This window comes from Myxocyprinus asiaticus, chromosome 27, assembly GCF_019703515.2.
Source record: "Myxocyprinus asiaticus isolate MX2 ecotype Aquarium Trade chromosome 27, UBuf_Myxa_2, whole genome shotgun sequence".
NCBI lineage: Eukaryota > Metazoa > Chordata > Actinopteri > Cypriniformes > Catostomidae > Myxocyprinus > Myxocyprinus asiaticus.
The window spans coordinates 20,245,931-20,267,137 of NC_059370.1; the positions used below are offsets into that span (position 1 = coordinate 20,245,931).

General features: G+C 38.5%; 1 protein-coding gene across 1 annotated transcript in view; it reads left to right on the forward strand.

The window, feature by feature from the left end:
• LOC127418371 (dystrophin-related protein 2-like) overlaps window positions 1-21,207 on the forward strand; it is a 234,719-nt gene that overhangs the window by 143,247 nt on the left and 70,265 nt on the right. The window contains exons 6-10 of the mRNA XM_051658987.1: window positions 548-668; window positions 1,344-1,612; window positions 6,895-7,041; window positions 19,195-19,273; window positions 20,564-20,624. Coding sequence (XP_051514947.1) covers window positions 548-668; window positions 1,344-1,612; window positions 6,895-7,041; window positions 19,195-19,273; window positions 20,564-20,624 — 677 coding nt within the window. The remainder of the gene's footprint in view (window positions 1-547; window positions 669-1,343; window positions 1,613-6,894; window positions 7,042-19,194; window positions 19,274-20,563; window positions 20,625-21,207) is intronic.

The following is a 21,207-nucleotide window of genomic DNA, read 5'->3' on the forward strand; positions in this document are numbered from 1 at the left end:
ATTTCAGTTAAGAGTTGCTAATTCAATTTGTGATAGGTGGGTGGGGGTTTTGAGGACATGCTAAATGGTACCGGGGTGATTTGAGATGTGGCTGTGCTGCCATATTGGGGGCTGAGCATCTGTAACTGGCATGCAACATAGCATGGGGTAATTCCTGTGGTTAATATATAGTAGAAGATAAAATAGCAGAAATCTCTTCATGCTGTAAGAGGCTTGAACTGTTAGATCATCCAAATAAATGACTTTAGAGGAGGGGGTAACATTACCCTGAGATTTCAAATGGCAGGATGAATGAATAAAGTTGTTGCCTCAGTAACTATTAGGGATTAGTGGAAAGACTGAAAGTGGTGCTGGGAGTAGGGAATTTACCCCATGATAGATACATGAGTAGCTCCTGCCTGGTTTGAGCTGCACATCACTGCATTAGAAATAGCCAAATTGGATTCTATTGGTGCCTAGAAAAATAAAAAAGTGTTTGCAGTTTAATTAGGTAAATTTTAATTTATTTAGAATATTCTTAAAAGTGATGAGTGTGAATCCTGTGCAGGCTTTCATGGAGGATGTCAAATCCAGAGGGCCATACATCTACTCAGTGTTGGAGTCTGCTCAGACCTTCCTGGCACAACATCCTTTCCAGGAGCCCGAGGAGACATTGCCTGATGGCAAAGGTCTGTTCCCTAATGCATGAACATATTAGATACACTACATGACCAAAGAATGTGGACACCCCCTTCCTTTTAACAGGTTTGGCTATTTCAGCCACACCTATTAATAACAGTTGCATAAAATCAATCTCCATTTTCAGTAGAATGGGAAAGAGGTCATTGACATTCAGTATGGCACTGTCATAGAATACCACCAGTAAAATGGTTTACTGAGTCTGCTATAGAAGAACTTGACTAGCCTACACAAAGCCCAGACCTGAACTCCACTGAACAGCTTTAGGATGAATTGGAATGACGACTATTGGATCAGTGTTGCTTTTGTGTCTGAATGTGAGAAATCCCTACAGCCATGTTCCAACATCTAGTGTACAGCCTTGCCAGAAGAGTGGAAGCCTTTATATTAGCAACTCCCTATTAATGCCCAGGGTTTTGATTTAATGTTCAACAAGCCCATGTTGACTTTGATGTGTTAAACTAGTACAGGTGCAGAAATAGTACACTGTCTGATGAGAAACCGTCTCTTCTCTTATAAACCATCAACCCAATTCAGCATCTACATGTCATCATGAGTGTATCTATGTCATATGGAGAAATGAATTATGGATCAGAGCCATTGTTTTTTACTGTTGGCTCACAGCTCTCCTCTCTTCTTCTTTTAACCCTTTATCTTCATTACAGAGGTTTCACCTCGGAGGCGAATGTTGAATGTAAGTCGCTCTGTGTGGAAGCAAGCCAATGTGGCTAGTGACCTGTGGGAGAAACTGACGGCACGCTGCGTGGACCGACACCGGCATGTGGAGCGAACCCTTGAGAGGCTGCTGCAGATCCAGACCGCCATGGAGGAGTTGACTTTGGCTCTGGAGCAGGCGGAGGGAGTGAGGGATGCCTGGGAGCCTGTGGGAGACCTGTTCATCGATTCTCTGCAGGACCATATAGACGCTACTAAGGTACTATGGGAATAGAGCCATTTAGATTGCCAGTCAAAAGTTTGGTCACACTTAAAGGAATATTCTGGGTTACATACAAATTGCTAGCAGTTGTATAAATATAAAAATAATTTCGTAAATACTCGAATGGCTCTTAATGGGAAAAAGGTTCTCCACCCCTGTTTTAAACCCTCCAAAAACTGTCCTCATTCACTTTCATAGTAAATGCATCACTGTAACACTGATCTTTGCCTTTTTTAAAAGGAAAGAAGGGAAAGTCAAAATTAATTTTAGTGGTAATCAACATCATGCCACAAATGCTGTTGATTGAGCTTAATTTGTATTTGAATATTCCTTTAAATTACGTTTCTCATTGTCTTAAAAACCTTTTTATCTAAGGGCTTGTTCTTAAATGGTTGAATTTGGGGGTGAATTCTTGATTCTCCTCAATTTTGTTTTCTAAGGTTTTCAGCAAATTCCTCTGGGAATCCAAAGTGCATTGTATTTTAATTGCACAGAATTTCTAACCTTTTCTCTCAGTTTATTCTCTGCAGGGTTTAAGCAACTGATTTTTCAGACTTTAAAATAACTGCAATGTAATGAATGTGTGATGTGACTTGCTCTTGAATGTGAATGTTTTTGAATAATCAGGTGGATTGTTGGGTTTATTATTTTTCCATTTTGGATGTTTAAAATGTGGCTTTTAAATTTTTTTCAGCCAAATCTGATCCCTTCTTTGGTGTGGACACAAATTTACTTCCATGGACCTCCAATTGCTTTCTGAATCTCTGCTTTATTTACCCCATGTGTTTTATGATTTTGTGAAACACTATGGTTTACTGGTTTGCTGTATGCCACTAGTAGTTTTGCCCCTTTTTAGATACACAGTAATTTGCCTGTGATTGAACAGAAAGGTTAGTGTTGTAACAGTAAATACACAGAAGATTTCTGAATATGTTATGTAATCTACTGTGCTATTTTGCATAGTTGAGTAAAAACTGTGTCTCCCTAACATGTCACCTTGTAATCTACCGTTGATGTACAACCCAAGACTTCCACAGAGCTACAGGAAGGCGTTTTATTGACGATACGATCGTGGTTGTTTCTGTGTTTCCATAAGCAATGTTATTATAGATACAGAACTGTTTGGTAGGTATCTGTTTACCGTTGATCAGTGAAGCCAGGCTGATATTCTATTCTGGCTTTCAGGTCCCCACAAACAAGCACATTTCCTTAGGTCTAAAAATATTATTTCTGTTAAGCAAATTTTAACTGAGGCTGATGCAGAACTCAAGTGAACTGACACATTCAAGCTTGCACTGACAGGAGGCGAAGCGTTTATGAATACTTCTGCTGCTGTCAGAATCGGCAAGCACATGGCATGTCATGCAGGCTTCCAGCTTATCATTAGTTTTCCTGGCTGCATGTCAAGAGTGTGAACAGGCCATAAGATCAGGGCTCCTGCTGTCCCAGAATGCACTGGAGTTGACCTGTCATTCTTTTTTGAGTACCGCAGGATACAGAACTGAAAAAAAAGAAAAGTTTATGCATTAAGAAATTATCTTGGATCAATCTATTGAGCATGTTCAGTCGTAGATGCAGTCTCCTGCTTTCCTCATAAAATGTACTTTCGTTTCTTGCCACTCAAGTTTTTGAAATTGATGACTTGGACCAAATACTAAAGAAAAGCAGCCAATAAGTGCCCAACATAGATGGAAACTCCTTCAGTGCTGTTTAAAAAGCATCCCAGGTTGACATTTTCTCAACCAACATCTTGATTACCCTGGGATGCTTTTTAAACAGTATTGAAGGAGTTCCCATCTATGTTGGGCACTTATTGGATGCTTTTCTTTAGTGTTTGGTCCAAGTCATCAATTTCAAAAAAAAAAATTTTTTAATTAAATTTTAGTTTTATAATGAAATAAATTAATATGGTGGCCAGTCCCGGTTCTACAGGGGTGTTTGAGGGTGCTAAGCACCTTCAAACGAAACTTAGAGCACCCTCAGTTGCAGACCAGGGCAAACTGCTGCCCGCAGGTGGATTTATCATGAACGTTTTTTATTAGATCTTTCATTTTTCTGGCTTTTGGACCTATCGTGCATCCACAAGCTTTTAATATGCTCAGGGTTGCCAGATAATATATGCAACACCCCAGTCAGAGATTTACACATGCACAAATTGGAAATATTTCTCCTTATGTCATACTTAATTTATGCAATCTGGCAACCATACGTGTGAGTGCACGCGCTTTCTCTCTGCAAAAAACAAATAAACAACAACTTAGCACTCAACAGTGCACGGAGGGGACATGTGAGTAAAACCAAGTGAGAGAGAAATATATTTATACTTTGTGTTATTTTGTAAAATGCTGAAGTCCCTCACACCTGTATGTGAATGTTACTCTGGCAGTAATCATTTATCAGTGTCATGCAGCCTGTTTTATTCAGTGGTGTGCTGAATGGGGTGCCAAACATTGACAAGACCCACATCATGACCCATGAGCATGTAAACAGGTTGATAATGTTTTCAGAATAAAACAAGTAAACGGGTCCACTTTGTGGCCAACATTAAAATAAGCTTTTAGAATCTCTTTCCCGAATATTTTATTTTACTTTTAAACCAGACTCCTGATATAGAGTGTTAAATTGAATACTAAATTACCATTGCATTGAAGTATGGTAAAATAATCAGTTAATAATTCTATGCAGCCTTTATTCAGTTTTACTAACACATGATAGAAAGTATAGCAGCAAAACTTCAAGCAATCGCAGAAGCTGCACCCAAGAATTTCACACACCATTGCACTTGTGTATATGGCTCTGTGACAATAAAGTGATTTGATTTGATTTGATTTGAATGGTCCCATCAGAATACACTTCAGAAAATTGTGCATCATTCATTGAGTGCATGTCTGGGCTTAAAAGATAAAACTATGCAGAACTTTTTATCTTCTCTGTTCCATGTTCTACTTAACGGCTGATGTGGCTCCAGTACCAAAATAATTGTACACCTCTGCTCAATTGAATATGTAAGACTAATACTGTAAATTGGCAAACAGATTTCCTTGAATCCCAGCAAACACACAAAAATCCTTGAAGTTTGTGAACACACAATTGCTGCATCAAAACTTATAAACGTGTATGATTTTGCAAATCAGTATGTCCTAATCTGCAATATATCAATCAATATATAATCAATATATATACTGTATATATATTGTGATATGTTTCTTATCCCCCAGACCAGGGGTAAGCAACCTTTTTGACATGGAGTGCGATTGTTTATTTTCCTGGTTAATGGCTGTTTTAACTTAGGAAGAGTTCAGAAATCAATATTTGGTGGAATAATGCTGATTTTCAATCACAGCTTTCATGCATCTTTGCACACTTTCCATCAGTCTTTCACATTGTTGTGTGACTTTATGCCACTCCTGGTGCAAAAATTCAAGCAGAAATTCAACATTGAGCCACTCTGGGGAGATCTCAAATGTGCAGTTCATGCAAGACGACCAAATACTTTGCATGACCTGGAGGCATTTTGCCAAGACGAATGGGCAGCTATTCCACCTGCAAGAATTTGGGGCCTCATAGACAACTATTACAAAAGACTGCACGCTGTCATTGATGCTAAAGCGGGCAATACACAGTATTAAGAACTAAGGGTATGCAGACTTTTGAACAGGGGTCATTTCATTTTTTTTCTTTGTTGCCATGTTTTGTTTTATGATTGTGCCATTCTGTTATAACCTACAGTTGAATATGAATCCCATAAGAAGTAAAATAAATGTGTTTTGCCTGCTCACTCATGTTTTCTTTAAAAATGCTATATATATTACCAATTCTCCAAGGGTATGCAAACTTTTGAGCTCAAATGTATATATATGTGCATGTACGTGATTTTCCAAAGTTTGAGTCCACTTGTGAAAATGTTTCTATTTTGCATTTTTCTAATATAATCATTTATTTTTCTTTACAAATGATATTATCAGCATAACAGTTTGAGTAAAAATTTGTGCAAAACCCGATGACTATGATATAATCATGATCCTGCATGTGAATTTTCACGGAGCATCTTGTGAAAGTGATTTAATGAAAGAAAACCTGTCCTTTTGTACAAAATGAGTTTACACAGTAAATGTCACAAATTTGCTTATTGATTACTGATCATGAAATTGTGTGGAATCTTAAATATTTCTTAAATTATGTCATACATGTCAGAATCACACAGAAGGGTAATCACTAGTACGCAAGCAATTTATTCACCCAAAAAAATGAAATTTTGCACACTATTGTTCTGTATTACTTTCTTTCTACTATGTTTCACAAATGGAGATGTTAAGTAGAATGTCAGGGACTTACAGCCTTAATTACCGTTCTCTGTCATTTTCATTTGAGTTTTTCCTGTACTGACAGATCCTCCATTATGAGTTCTTTAATGCACGCTGTAATTAAAAATAAATTCACTGTACACTTCACAGTAGATGTGCTGGAGGACAGATTATATATGATCAAACATGTAATGTGGTTTTTAGATGTTTATAATGATTGATTTTGATTGATAAGATGCGATCGCGAGCACTATTGCTGGGAATGCATACCACCATATTGTTTACATTGCAATGCAGCATGGGATTCTGAGTTCGTCATAGAAACATAGAAGGTTACTAAAACCTAGCCCTTCCACTTTTCCAGCCCCAGAAGTGGTGAGAATGAGAGTCGGACGGAATGGGAGAAGGCTCAGTTGGACTAACTAGTTTATATATTCATTGTTTGACGTCAGAAAACAGCGCTGCATTGCTGCATCAAAATAGCCAGCTCCGACTATAATGGCTTTATACTTTTATTTTGTGATTATTTTAATGTTTGTAACAAAACAATAAAGATATTGTGATGTTGAAAAGACTATTTGAGCAGCTGATTCATTATGACAACCGCTTCAGTCCCTCTCTGCTGGTAAACAGCAGCGTAAATTGAGATCGCACCAGCCTAGTGTAATCACACCGGTTTGATTGTACGTGTGAAAGGGTTAAATAGAAAAACAGATGCAATGAAAGTGAATGGTGACTGAGTCATTCTGGCAAACATCTCCATTTGTGTTCCACAGAAGAAAGAAAATCAGAAGGAAGAACAGGTTTGGAACAACATGAGTTTGAGTAAATGATGGCACAGTTTTCATTTTTGGGTGAACTTTCTCTTTAAGAACATTCAGTTACTCGTAACCTTAAACTAAAGAAAATGTTGACAGGTAAAGTTGTAAGTTTTATCCAAAGTCTCAAGAAAGTCTGTTTCTCTTTCTGTTGTAGCTGTTTAAGGAAGAGCTGTGCCAGGTAAAGGAAGGAATGAAACACATAAATGACCTGGCCCACCAGTTGGCCATATCTGATGTGCACTTGTCTATGGAGAACGCCAGAGCCCTGGAGCACCTCAACAACAGATGGAAATTTCTCCAGGTAGTGACTTTACGCCAGTAACCCCATCTCATCCACATCTGCACACCATCACTAATGGACCCTTATAGAGACCATACAGTTCACCATTGCCAGTGCATGCACCAACCAACTAAATTTGTGCATACAGACTATGAAAAATGGAGCTTTGGAGATGGAATATAATGCGTTGGTCGTGCCTGGCTGGGAGCGGTGATGGCTCCATTATCATCAGTTACGGGGAGTGCCTTTTGTCTACATGCTTATGGGAAAACAAAGGGCTTTCCGGCGAGAAAAATCTAGAAGATGTAAAAATGAAATTGGGTGTTTCGATTGCATCTGTTTGTTTTATGTGAGAGATGAGCTTAAGAGAGCCAGAGAGAGGGAAACTGAGATGCAACGAGAATGAGAAGTACATTCGAGAGATACAAGAGAGAGATGGGAAGAAAACCTTCATGCTTGAGTGGATTTGCTGGCCTTTGTTTATGTCTGTGTTTTGACATGCCCTGAATGATTTACTTTGTAAATAAACCAGAATTAGGTAGTCCAGCATCCCCAGAGACGTCTGATTGGTAGAGAGATTGGCAGACGTGGATTGATCTTGGCAAACATCTAAGAGGCTGTTCACACAGGACGCTTTCACATGTTCAAAAACAGCTAGATTTAGCACAGTGGAATGGGGTTGTAACAGATTGTAGGGGGTGCAAAAACAGCACCAGGCTTATTCAAAATTAGTATGGGGGCACATGCCCACCCCCCGACTTTTAAGCCAAGTGCAACTTCACAAAATGTCTTTATAATTATGTGGCGTTATTATTTAAAGAAGTGTGTTGAAAACGCTGTGGCAGAAATCACGCTCACAAAATTCTAAATTTGGTCAGTCCAATTGAGATCATTTGCATCATCTACCATCTCGTTCGAAACTTGTGTAACTTTTTTCCCGGCAAACACGTAATGAGTTATTGTAAAAATGTCAAAGCTGCTCTTTTCCATGTAACAAACTATTTTTTGTTTGTTTGTTTGCTTCTTTAAAAAACAACACATTTTATATTAGGTCAGCATTTGAGCCCAGGTTCACATGAGCGCTATATAAACACTGTACCATGACAAAATTACAGTATATCTTGTATAACAAAGCTATGAAAAAGTTTTTTTTTTTTTTTCCTTCATGTATTATCTCACAAAGGCTGTAAGTGCCACTGGTGCCCCCTCAAAAACAAATTGGTGCATGACACCCCAGGATCATGTGTTTGATTTTTTGTTCTTTCAAAAATTGTACTTCTTCTATCTTGTGTCTTAACGCAATGCTACGAAGTCCCTTAGAGGACAGGGTGGGAATTTTTTTCACTCGCAATAAGTTTGCATTCCCTTGCAATAAATTTACAATATTTTTACTACAGTAACCATATTTTAACCATGATATTCGTAGTGAAACCATAGTAATAATACAGGAAAACAAAAACAATGTTAACAAAACAATCATAATTTTGTGGTTACTATGGTTTTACTATAAATACCATGGTTCAAATATGGTATTTGTTGTAAAACCATAACGACAATATTAACCATGGTTAATCTATAGTAAAATTGGCTTCTGCCAAAATGTTGGTTGCTACAGTCTACAAGTACAATATTACTATAGTAAAACCATTGTAAAACATTTTTTAAAGGGAATGTAAAACTATAAACTATAAACTAACCATGTTTTTACTATACTGTACTATGGTTTTACTATAGTAATATTGCAGACTGTATTAACCATAGTTTTGGTTGCACTTTATTTTACAGTACTGTTCTACATTTATGTACTATATAATTACAATAACTACAGTAATTACTAGGTACTAACCCTAAACCTAACCCCGACCCTAAGCTTAACTCATATTAAGTACATGTAGTTACTTAATATTACTCAGTACGTTCTTGGGAAGTACACTGTAAGTATACAGAAAGTACACATACTGTAAAATAAAGTGCAACCTTTTGGAACCGTTTTTTGCAGGAAACTTGTTGTTACTATAGTAATATTGTAGTTACCATGACTGTAGTAGGCTAACCATGTGTTTTTGGTGGAAACCATTATAGATTAACTATTATTATAGATTATAATTATTATAGATTATCCATGGTTAATCTTGTGGTTATGGTTTTACTGCAAATACCATATTTTAACTATGGTTTTTGTAGTAAATCCACAGTAACCACAAAGTTATGATTTATATTACCATTGTTTTTGTTTTCCTGTATTATTACTATGCTTTCACTATGAATATCATGTTAAAATACTGTATGGTTACTGTAATGAAACCATTGTAAATTTATTGCGAGGGAACGCAAAACTATTTCAGGAAAAAAATGTCCCTCCCTGTCCTCTAGAGGGTTCCGTACTATGCTCATGACGTGATGTGCTGAAAAAACACTAAACGTTAAAGACTATTTTCTTGTCAAAAACCCTCAATCCTTATCACCACACATAGCCTTTGATTGAGAACTCCGGACATTTATCTTCTGTTCATTTAACAGCCTGATCTCACATAAAAATCAGCAAGTATATGCTGATTTTTCTTTAGCTGAAATCGGTATATGCTGACCGAATTTGAAAACACTGCCCCCAGAGGGAAAAGTGGTAAGTGGTTCAGAGCATATGAACAAGTGTGACATCCATTTATATCCAGGAGAGGTCACCAAAAGCCAGTTGTAAAAATAATTGTTTTCAGCTGAACAGGGTGTAAAACAGTGAAGAGAAATGCTTATTTTTATTTAATCTACCCCCCAACCAAAACCCAAATCTAACTCTATCCATAAGTAGAGACAAAATGCAATGTTAGGGCTAAAAATGCAACCTTCTTATCATGCTTGTGATTGTTCATACAAATGTGATTACTTCCTTGTTGGAATGGGGATTGAGCTGTGGTGTCCCATGCAACTGATGCAACACGCTACCAGTTGTGCCATTTTTTTAGAATACTTTTAGAATACTTCTCTCATAATGAACGCAAATAGGGCAGATGTGAAAGAAAAAATCATTGTCAATCAAGTAAGACATTTTTTTTCTAAACAGCGCACAAGTTACACACTCGCTCCCGCTTCCTTTTAGATCAACAGCAGGGCGTGTAGTGTTGCCAGCTTTCACAACAAATTGGGCTAATTTGAAAACACAATAGATGGTTAAAATCAAAGAATCATGGGTTGTGTTTATGGGATGCTTTTAAAATAGACTGCGGTCACCAAAATGTCTGATGGTGGGCACTAAAGAAGGGAAATGCAACATCTTATTCATGTATAATGATTCCTGGATTTAATATCTGGCAACCGCACCGGCACATCTTAACAATCAGCGCTGTCAGCTGTGCAGAAGAATCAATACAGTAGGCAACATTATTTCCACAAATATAACATTTGCGTGCATTGTTTCCCGAGATTGTTGCTGTGTAAATACATTTATGCAGCAGCAGCTGCAGCTTCTGTGTAAAGGTGGATGGCTCACGATAAGCATTTGGTGAGTCACGTCCACTTCAAAAACTTGCTGAACCGTTGAGAAATAGCAGACTGAAAGACTGAAAGAAGGAAAATGATTTGAAGTAGATCCAAATGACAACATAAAAATCTAATGTAAATAACTACTGTGAAATGTGTGGTTTATAGATGTATGGGGCTAGTTCAGAGTGACACATACAGTGCTGGGTGGATTACTCATGAATTGTAATCCAGTACTGATTACAAATTACATGACAAAACGCAATCAGTAATGTAATCTCGTAGATTACATTTTTGGGGTAATCTAATCTGAATATTTTTCAGTTACTTTCAACCTAATTCTATTTTATTTTATGTCACATGCATTTGAGTAGGACAGTCATTTTAACATTATATGACTTATATGGTAGTCGTAGAATACCCATATACTGTTTTCACAATGTTATCAAGCAAAACTGTTTGCACAATGTTATCAAGCTTATTAAGTAAAATAATGGGTTTTAAAACCTATGTGGGTTTTGCATTATTCTTCTTTCAAGAGGGAAATTTTACTTAATTCACAGCAAGACAAGATTGAATTCGAAGATCAGTGTTAAAGTCAGCAGAATTAGACAAAGTAGGACAATGAACAATATTGCTTTGTATCTTATAATTGGGGATGAGGAAATAACTTTAATCCTTAACTCTTCAAGTCACACAATTTCGAATGCAATATGCCATTTAAAAAAAAGTATAAAACAAAGGGCATTTTGTGCTTGTGTAACGTTGTTGAATGCAGACACAAACAATAAAACGACTGTCAAACGATTTAATAGACATAAAAAAGAGGGACCCATACACAAGTACACACAGTTGAACCAATACAGTGTTCCAGAAGTTTCGAAACTGAAGAAAGCTGCCTCATCAAAGGTATGTGTGAACTGTGTAATGACAAGTGTATTGCCAGTCTCTGTGCCGGGTGGCGCGGAAACAGATTTGAATCTCTTAGTTAGATTACGTCAGCATTCGAACTGTGTATGTTTTTTTTTTAAAACATTTATCCCCTTTTCTCCCAATTTGGAATGCCCAATTCCCACTACTTAGTAGGTCCTCGTGGTGGCGGGGTTACTCACCTCAATCTGGGTGGCGGAGGACACATCACAGTTGCATATTCCGCGCATTTTATCATGTGGCTCGCTGTGCATGACACCTCGGAGACTCACAGCACATGGAGGCTCATGCTACACTCCGCGATCCACGCACAACTCACCACGCGCCCCATTGAGAGCGAGAACCACTAATCGTGACACAAGAAGGTTACCCAATGTGACTCTACCCTCCCTAGCAACCAGGCCAGTTTGGTTGCTTAGGAGACCTGTCTGGAGTCACTCAGCACACCCTGGATTCGAACTCGTGACTCCAGGGGTGGTAGTCAACGTCAATACTCGCTGAGCTATCCAGGCCCCCTTGAACTGTGTATGTTGATAAATAACTAGTCAGTCACTGTGATTTGACAATGTTGGAAGCTGGTATGGTACAAATTGGCCATATTATGTTTTTTGTAATTATTATTATTATTTTAATAAATTATCATATTGACTGCAGAATGTTGTTGTAATGACGTCCATGAGTATTTTAATGCAGTGTAATCTGAATGCATAATCTAGATTACATGTAATTCGATACTACCCAGCACTGGACACATATTGTAACATACAGTCATATTAATATTATTTCTCACTTTTAAAAAAAACATCTCATGGAGTCGGGTGATGCCATGCGAAGGGCAGACGTGTGAGAGACAGCTCTACGCACTTTGCTAATTTTTGTAAATTATTTTCATGATATAATCCGGTGAAATTGGATACACCCAGTTACACATTTACTGTTTGAGGTAAACATGGCAAAGAAGTCAAAATCAAGAGGTTCAAGATGAAAGCCCAGACAGGCCTGTGGACTGGGGACTCGATTTGGATGGAGAAGGAATCCAGCATCAACTGTCCAACATGTCGGTGATGTTGCTGAAGGTACTTGCGGACTTGGAGGATCTCACTGTAATACGTCGATCGATTATTTGGAGTTATCAGAGAGGGAATTAGCCGCTAATCCACCCGCGACCAAAGTTGATTTGGAACGTGTTCTTGAAAAGCTTGAAGATCTTGAGAATAGAAGCCGCAGGAACAACATTCAGATTGTTGGAATTCCTGAGCATGAGGAGGGCAGAGATATGGTGAAATTCCTAGACGAGCTTTTCCTGTGTTTGCTCGACATAACAGGCCACAAGCTGGAAATCGAGCGAGCTCACAGAGTCCCAGCTCACAGATGTGCTGAGGGAGGAAGGCCCCAATCGATTCTGGCCAAATTTTTGAAATCATCCGATAAAGATCTCATGTTGCGCCAGGCGAGGAGCAAAGGAAAGATTTCTTGGAAGAATTACAATATTTTCTTTTTCCCGGACTTTGCGAACTCGACGAGAGAAACACGATCGGTTTAAGGAATGCAAGAAACTCTTACATCAGCGGAAGATCACTTTTGCTCTGATGTTTCCAGCCAGACTGAGAATAAACACCAAAGACGGCAGCAAAGTATTTACATGTCCAAATCAGGCAATGTCTTTTATTGAAACAATGGGTGAGTAACCATGGGGTGTTTTTCTTGTGAGTGGATTGACTCACTGTACATACTCTGGCTTTCGGAGGAAGCTGGGCGCCATTTGTTTTCCTTTTGCGCTGACTCCGCCGAGCGGCTGGAGTTTGTTTTGTTTTGTGGATTAACACTTTTCCTTAAAGAAACTTTTGCATTGACGGAAGATCACTTTTACAATGAACGGATGACAGCAAAATATCTACATGCACACACAAAGGATGTCTTTTATAAAGTTGGCGGACTTTGTAAATCATGGGATATACTTTTATGCGGCCTCCGAGTGAATTGACTTTTGACCATCCGAGGTACCGGGATGCGTGTTTCGTTTCCTTTGTGCTGATTCCGCCTAGCGGTTGGAGCTTGTTTTGTTAAATAACATTACTTTAGGACAGTTATGGATGAATCTGTCAGATCCTTGTGCTTATGCCTCCTGTTGGCTGGAGTATGATTTGTGGAGTATTTTCGTGGGACATTGGAATTATTATGTCACCTGCTGCACTCATCAGCCGGCCCCATGAAGATTCGTTTGTCTGTCCGAGGAAACTGAACGGCTTTATATCGGCTGGAATTTGTTTTGTGAAGGAACATACCTTTGAGACAGTTCTGTGAATGAGTCTACATATTCTTTGTGTTTATTCTGCCTATTGGTTTGTTTTACAAAATATTTGATGTTATGTAATTTTGCCTTACAAATTTGTGAGACAAAATTGAGCAATCTGATGGCAAAGTTGTCGCGGGGGTTCTTGTAGGCGTACATGGACTCTTTGAGTTTAAAGGGATTGACGCCGGTTGGCACTTTTTGCGCGGTTTTCTTTTTTCTGTTTGTTTTGTTCAGGGGGAAGTTCGGGGTTTTATTGTTGCATTGATGTTGAAATGTAGTCTTCATAATTTTTTGGCACACAATTTATTTTTTCTATTATATCAAAATATCAAATGTTAATATTAGTGTACTATCTCTCTCCACATGGAATGTGAATGGGTTGGGACACCCCATAAAAAGAAGGAAGGTTATTTCTTTTCTTAAATGTAAGAAATATAATATAGTGTTTCTTCAAGAAACACATCTTTCCCCGCAGGAAGCTGAAAAATTTGGGAAGATATGGGGTGGGCATGTTTTCTTTAGTGTTGGCTCAAGTAAGAACAAGGGAGTCATTATATTGGTAAATAAACATTTACAATTCAAATTTTTCAAACAGTTTAATGATAAATTAGGAAGAGTTTTTATTGTTTTAGCAGAAATTCAGGGGCAAAGTCTGATTTTGGCTAATATTTACGCACCTAACGCTGGTGATCAGGGCTTTTTTATAGATCTTGAAGGGATGTTGCAAGCCGCTGGCACCCCTCATGATATAATTTTGGGAGGAGACTTTAATCTTTTGATGGACTCAGTCCTTGATCATAGTGAAGCAAAAGTGTGTAAGCCCCCTAGAGCAACATTGACGCTTCACAGCATGTGTAAAAATCTTGGTCTTACAGATATTTGGAGACTTTTGAACCCATCTGGTAGAGACTATACATTTTTTTCATCAGTCCATAAGATTTATTCTAGAATAGATTTTTTTTTTTTATATCCAAATCCCTCATTTAATCTGTTGTTGATTGCTCAATTGGAAAAATTTTAGTCTCAGATCATGCCCTGGTGAGTTTAGAGGTGTTGCCACATACGGAGAAAAAGAAATCATATAGTTGGTGCCTTAATGTATCCCTTTTGCAAAATCCTGATTTCCAGCAAATGTTAAAGACTGAAATCAGTGTTTATATGGAGACCAACTGGTCCTTGGTATCCTCTGTTGGTGTGGCTTGGGAGGCACTTAAGGCGGTTCTTAGAGGTTGGATCATACAGTATGCCTCATTCACCAAAAAATACAAAGCACGAGAACTTGTGGAGTTGGAAGGAAATATTAAAAGTGCAGAGGCAGAGCTGAAGCGTCATCTGATGGCCTCAGAGAATTGACCCGATTGAAATATAGAAATAATACTATTTTGTCGCAGAAAGTGGAGTTTTGGTTATTCAGGGCAAGACAGTCATACTTAGAGTCGGGGGACAAAGCAGGGAAGCTTTTGGCTAGATATATAAAGCTGAGAGAGTCTTTTTCTACCATTCCCTCAGTGAAATCTGCAGGTGGTGAAATTTTTACCTCAGTCATTGATATTAATAATGCCTTTAAAGAGTTCTATCTTGATCTTTATAGTTTCACGTCTTCGTCTACTGATGAAGACATTAGAAACTTTGTGGAACCATTAGATCTTCCTAAACTGAAGACTGAGCAAAAAACGCTCTTGATTCTGAGATAACCTTGGAGGAGCTTGACGAGGTAATTAAGTCTACTGGCAAGGCTCCGGGGCCAGATGGTTTTGCCGCAGAATTTTTTAGATCCTATGCTACAGAACTGGCTCCAATTTTGTTAGAAGTTTATACTGAATCATTAAAGAATGGAAAGCTTCCCCCAACCATGACACAAGCCCGGATCAGTCTGATCCTTAAAAAGGACAAAAATCCAAGCGAGTGTAAAAGTTACCGTCCAATCTCCCTGATCCAACTAGATGTAAAAATGTTGTCAAAAATTTTGGCCAACCGATTAAGTAAAGTTATGACATCTCTTATACATATAGATCAGGTGGGGTTTATTCGGGGCCGCAGCTCTTCTGATAACATTAGGCGTCTCATCAGTATCATGTGGTCAGTAGCGAATGATCAGTCTCCGGTCGCTGCCATCTCACTTGACGCTGAAAAGGCATTTGATATGGTAGAATGGCATTATCTTTTTTACATTTTGGAAATGTATGGGTTTGGGAGTACATTTATTGGTTGAATTAAGTTACTTTATAAACCCCCTGTAGCAGCGGTACAAACAAATGGATTAATTTCAGATTATTTTACTCTGAATAGGGGCACTCGGCAGGGTTGCCCTCTTTCCCCATTATTGTTCTGTCTTGCCCTGGAACCCTTAGCAGCTGCAATAAGAAAGGAGGATGATTTTCCAGGGGTGATTGCGGGAGGTGTGGCGCATAAGCTTCTGCTTTACGCAGATGATATTTTATTATTCATCTCCGACCCCACTAGATCTATGCCTTTCCTCCACATAATTATTAATTAAAAGTCAATTGGTCTAAATCCGAAGCTTTGGCTTTGACAGCGTGCTGTCCAGTAACGGCCTTCCAGCTGGGCGCCTTCCAGTGGCCCAAACAGGGCATGAAGTATTTGAGAATTTTATTCCCAGCAAATTTGTCTGATTTAGTCAGAGATAATTTTGATCCCTTAATAAAAAGGTTTTTGAATGATGTGGACAGGTGGGCTTCATTACACTTATCGATGATTGGGAAGGTTAATGTAATTAAAATGAATTGTATTCCAAAATTCAACTACCTGTTACAATCTCTCCCTATAGATGTCCTCCTCTTTTATTTCAAGCAATTTGATAGCATAGCGAAGTCCTTCATTTGGAATGGTAAGCGTGCCAGGTTAAACTTCAATAAGTTACATAGGCCGATTGACAAAGGTGGGTTAGGCCTACCCAAGATTTTGTTTTATTATTATGCCTTCGGTCTCAGACATTTGGCTCATTGGTCGCTTCCACCTGAGAGAGCCCCTCCCTGGTTTTGTATTGAAAAGGAAGCTCTTGCCCCTATCTCGCCTCTGCATAGCCTTTCGATCAAATTAATCAGAGAATCGGGGCAGTGGTGGCTCAGCGGTTAAGGCTCTGGGTTACTGATCAGAAGGTCGGGGGCTCAAGCCCCAGCACTGCCAAGATGCCACTGTTGGGCCCTTGAGCAAGGCCCTTGACCCTATCTGCTCCAGGGGTGCTGTATCATGGCTGACCCTGCTCTCTGACCCCAGCTTAGCTGGGATATGTGAAAAAAAGAATTTGACTGTATATGTGCAAATGTATATGTGTGATAAATAAATATAATTAATTATAATTAATTAGAAGTTAAGTCTCACCCCATTATTTTGCATTTACACTCGGTATGGACAAAAGTGTCCAGAGTGTTTAATTCGGATATTTATTTAAACGTAGCTTCGAGCATATGACAGAACCTTAAACTATGCATTAATAAGTCCACTTTCTGTTGGTCAGAGTGGATTGTGAGGGAGGTTAATACACTCGGTGACCTATATGAGAGTGGAGTATTGAGACCTTTTGAAAATTTGGTTCAAAATTTTGGGATTCCCAGATCTCAATTTTATAAGTATTTACAGCTGCGCCACTTACTCTGCACTGTTTTTGGGAGTGGCACGCACCCCCCTAGATCTGCAGATACTCTGGGAGTGGTGATTACTGTTTTGGAGAAGGTCATGAGGCATCAGTGTATTACTCCCTGCTAATTCAGAGTCTGGGGGACGGAGCTTTAAATTCCCTCAAAGGATTATGGGAGGAAGATTTAAATTTGTTTTTGGAGGAGGGAGTGTGGGCTAGGATTCTTAAAAACGTCAAGTCTGCATCTAGAGATGCAAGGGTGCGCCTTATGCAATTTAAGATTCTACATAGATTTTATTGGACCCCTTCTAAATTGTATAGGCTTGGTCTTAAGGACACTCCCACCTGCTGGCGATGCCATTTAGAAGATGGAGACACCACCCATGTTTTTTGGGGGTGTCGTAAGATACAGGAGTTCTGGTTGAGGGTCCAGAATATTATGGCCGACATATTGGGTAATCGGATCTCCTTTTGCCCCAGGCTCTGTATTTTGGGTGACGGGGCAGTCATTGATGTAGGAGATAAGTACAAGAAGAATTGGATCCTGGCCGGTGTTATGGTGGGCAGACAGGTTATCCTTAGAGGATGGAAGTCAGCTGGAGCCCCCTCGTTTCGTGAGTGGTGCGAGGAGATGGGCAGGGTGGCAGCTTTCAAGAAGGTGTCGTGTTTAAGGCTGGGGATCTGGGATTCATTTTATGGGAAATGGGGCAGTTATTTGGAATTTTGGGGGGACTCTCGGGGAGGGACTGTGTAGAGAGAGGCGTAGTTTGAGATGTGTATGATTATTATATATTTTTTATTTTATTTTATTTTATTAATTTTTTCTGTGTGTGTGTACTTATGTGAGACCATGAGGATGTTCGTGGGGGGTCGGGTGGGGTTGTTGATTGGGGAAGGGGAGGGGTAGTAGTGGGAGTTAAATGCTGATTCATTGTATATATGTTTTGTTTTTCTTTGTCATTTCTATGACTCAAATAAAAATGTTAATCTAAAAAAAAAAAAAACCCATCTCATACGAAATGATTCACAAAAAATATAAAGCAACAATAAAATAACAAAACAAAGGATGAGTAAAATAATCAAAAGCACCCAAAATAAAAGTGTTGCTAATAAAAGAGATAAAAACAAATTGATTGATAAATAGTCCTAATGTGGAAATATGCAAGCAAGCCTAGTTAAAACTCATTAATATACTACATTGTTATCACATGACCTCAATACTTTATGGCGTCCAGTTATCAATCTCGAAAATAAATACGGTTTATTTGCATTTCTTATCTAATTTCTTATCTAATTTAAATATATTATTCTTTGTTGGTCCAATCAAATAATGGGTTAAGAAAAATATTAAAATGTTGTTAAAATATTAAAATATTGTTGCTGACCACAAACTGGCCTCTGTTTGTCTTCTGCCTTCCATAAAGAAAAAACATTAGTGTCCAACTCCACATCTAATTTAAAGAAAAAAGCTAATCAGATTCACTTAGATTAGTTAAAAGTGGAGGTGTAGCACTTCAGATAAGATAATAATGACATATCACGCTTAATTCCTCCAACTGTGCCTTGCTTTTATAAATATGTATTCTAAAAGTATTTTTGTATTCTTAAGATGTTACTTTTTATTTGATGTATTGGGAATACTTTACTGAATACATCTAAGAGAGAGTATTCAGTATTCAACCCAGAATACTTTCTTAAAATAATCCACCCAACCCACTGTGTGTGTGTTTTGTGTGTGTGTGTGTGTGTGTGTGTGTGTGTGTGTGTGTGTGTGTGTGTGTGTGTGTTTTTGTGTGTGTGTGTGTGTGTGTGTGTGTGTGAAGAAATGTACTCCTTTTCCACAGTCTCTCTTTTTCTCTCACTTTTGCACACACAGGGGTCCATTGAAGAGCGTCTGAAGCAATTGCAGGATGCCCACAGAGATTTTGGCCCCGGATCACAGCACTTCCTTTCCAGTAAGCATGGCAACTTGAAGCTGTACAGTGCCCTACTGGAGTGTGATGCTGGGAAGAGAATGAGGGCTGAGATGTGAGCATGGAGCACAGTGGAGAGGGGCTAGCAGGGCTGAAACAGCAGTAGTGTTGGCTTGGTTGCCCCAACATCAGTGTTCTTTGAGTGCGCAGGCTGGGCCATGCCTTTATTCACTCTTGATGTCAATCTGACAGCAGATCAGTGCTGTGGAACATTACAAGTGTCGGAGAAAAAGACAGTACCTGCTCCAAAGTTACCCCCATTTAGAAGTAGTCCAAACTATTTCTTATTTCGAGCCATCTCTCCCTGAATAGCTATAAATCAGTGCTACATTGCAAAGTAGTTACAGACATTTCACCTCAGTTCACGTTTGATTCCAGGATTTCTGTCTTATCTGAAAATGAGATGTTGTGGCTCAGATAACTATTTTTTGTTTTAAGTTCAAATCTTGCCTGACTGACAATTTTTAAGAAACCACTTACAAATAGTTTGTCATTTACAATCTGTTTGTCAGTTGTTCAGTAATGCTGATGTATTTGATTGCATTTTATTTTCTTTATTTCACTGGACGAGAGAGAACAGATAATCACAGATTTTAAAGGGATATATGTAGTTCACCCAAAAATTAAAACTCATGTTATCATTTACTGACCCTTATGTTATTCCAAACCTATGACTTACTTCCATGGAACACAAAAGGAGAAAAAATACAAATGTTAACCTGAATCACCATGTACTTTCATTGCATGCACATTCATTTTTTTCCTACAATGAAAGTGAATCGTGACTGAGGCTGTCATTCTGCCTAACATCTCCTTTTGTGCTCCACAGAAGAAAGAATGTCATACTGGTTTGGAACTGGTTTGGGTGAGTAAATGATGACAGAATTTTCATTTTAGGGTGAACTACCCCTTTAAGAGTGCTAACAGCAAAGTCAATCACAAAATTTTAGGAGGGCTGAGGTGAAAGGCTGAATTGGGATTGCCTATGCATCAGTGACTATACAATTCTCAATTTTTACCATTTGAATATCGTAACGCAGCAGCATTTGTCCTCAGGGTCCCACATAAAGAGGTTTATGAAGATCTCCTTTTAAAGAAAAGCTTTCTAATATTCTAAACACCTTTGAGGTGCTATTGTTTAATAGCCTTTCAGTGTGCAAGCTGTATGCTTGTATACCTTGAGCTGTTCCATTTGAGATTTTGAAAATAGCTTTTCATGCTCGAAATGTATGTCTGATTGATATTGCCCGCTTTCTTTCTCTGTCACTCTAGGCTCTGTGCAGATTCCTTGGGAACGTGCCATATCCCCCAACAAAGTGCCATACTACATCAAGTAAGTCCGGCCATAAATTATCAGTAGTCTATGAACGTCTACAGCAAGACAGACAGTGTAAAACTGTGGGATGAGTATGTCAGATTATCAGGTGTAAAAAGCAAACTCAATTACTGCTCCCTGGTGCAGAAGATTATTGCACTGTGATTAAAAAGAGAACAAAATTTCAACCATGGCATTCCTTTTGTCACACAGCCTGTTGTGTTTTACGGATCTGCATTTCATTGATATCACAGCAGAGCCAGTGTTGGATTGCAAAAGCAGATATTGGCTTCCACAATGGAGAGTATTGAACTCTGGAGAGTATCTCCCTACCAGTGTTGGGGAAGTTACTGTGAAACTGTAGCTTGGCAAGCTACAAACTTGTCATTATTTAAAGTAGTTCAACTACAGGCGCACCTTTTTAAAAAAGTATTTTAGTACATTACAAGCTACTAACGAATATAGCTAAAAAATAAAAATAAATAGCATTTTACAGGGCCAATATTTATTCAAAAATCTGATGCAATTATGTACATACACTACCGGTCAAAAGTTTTGAAACACACTCATTCTTTATTATAATTTTTTTCACATTTTAGAA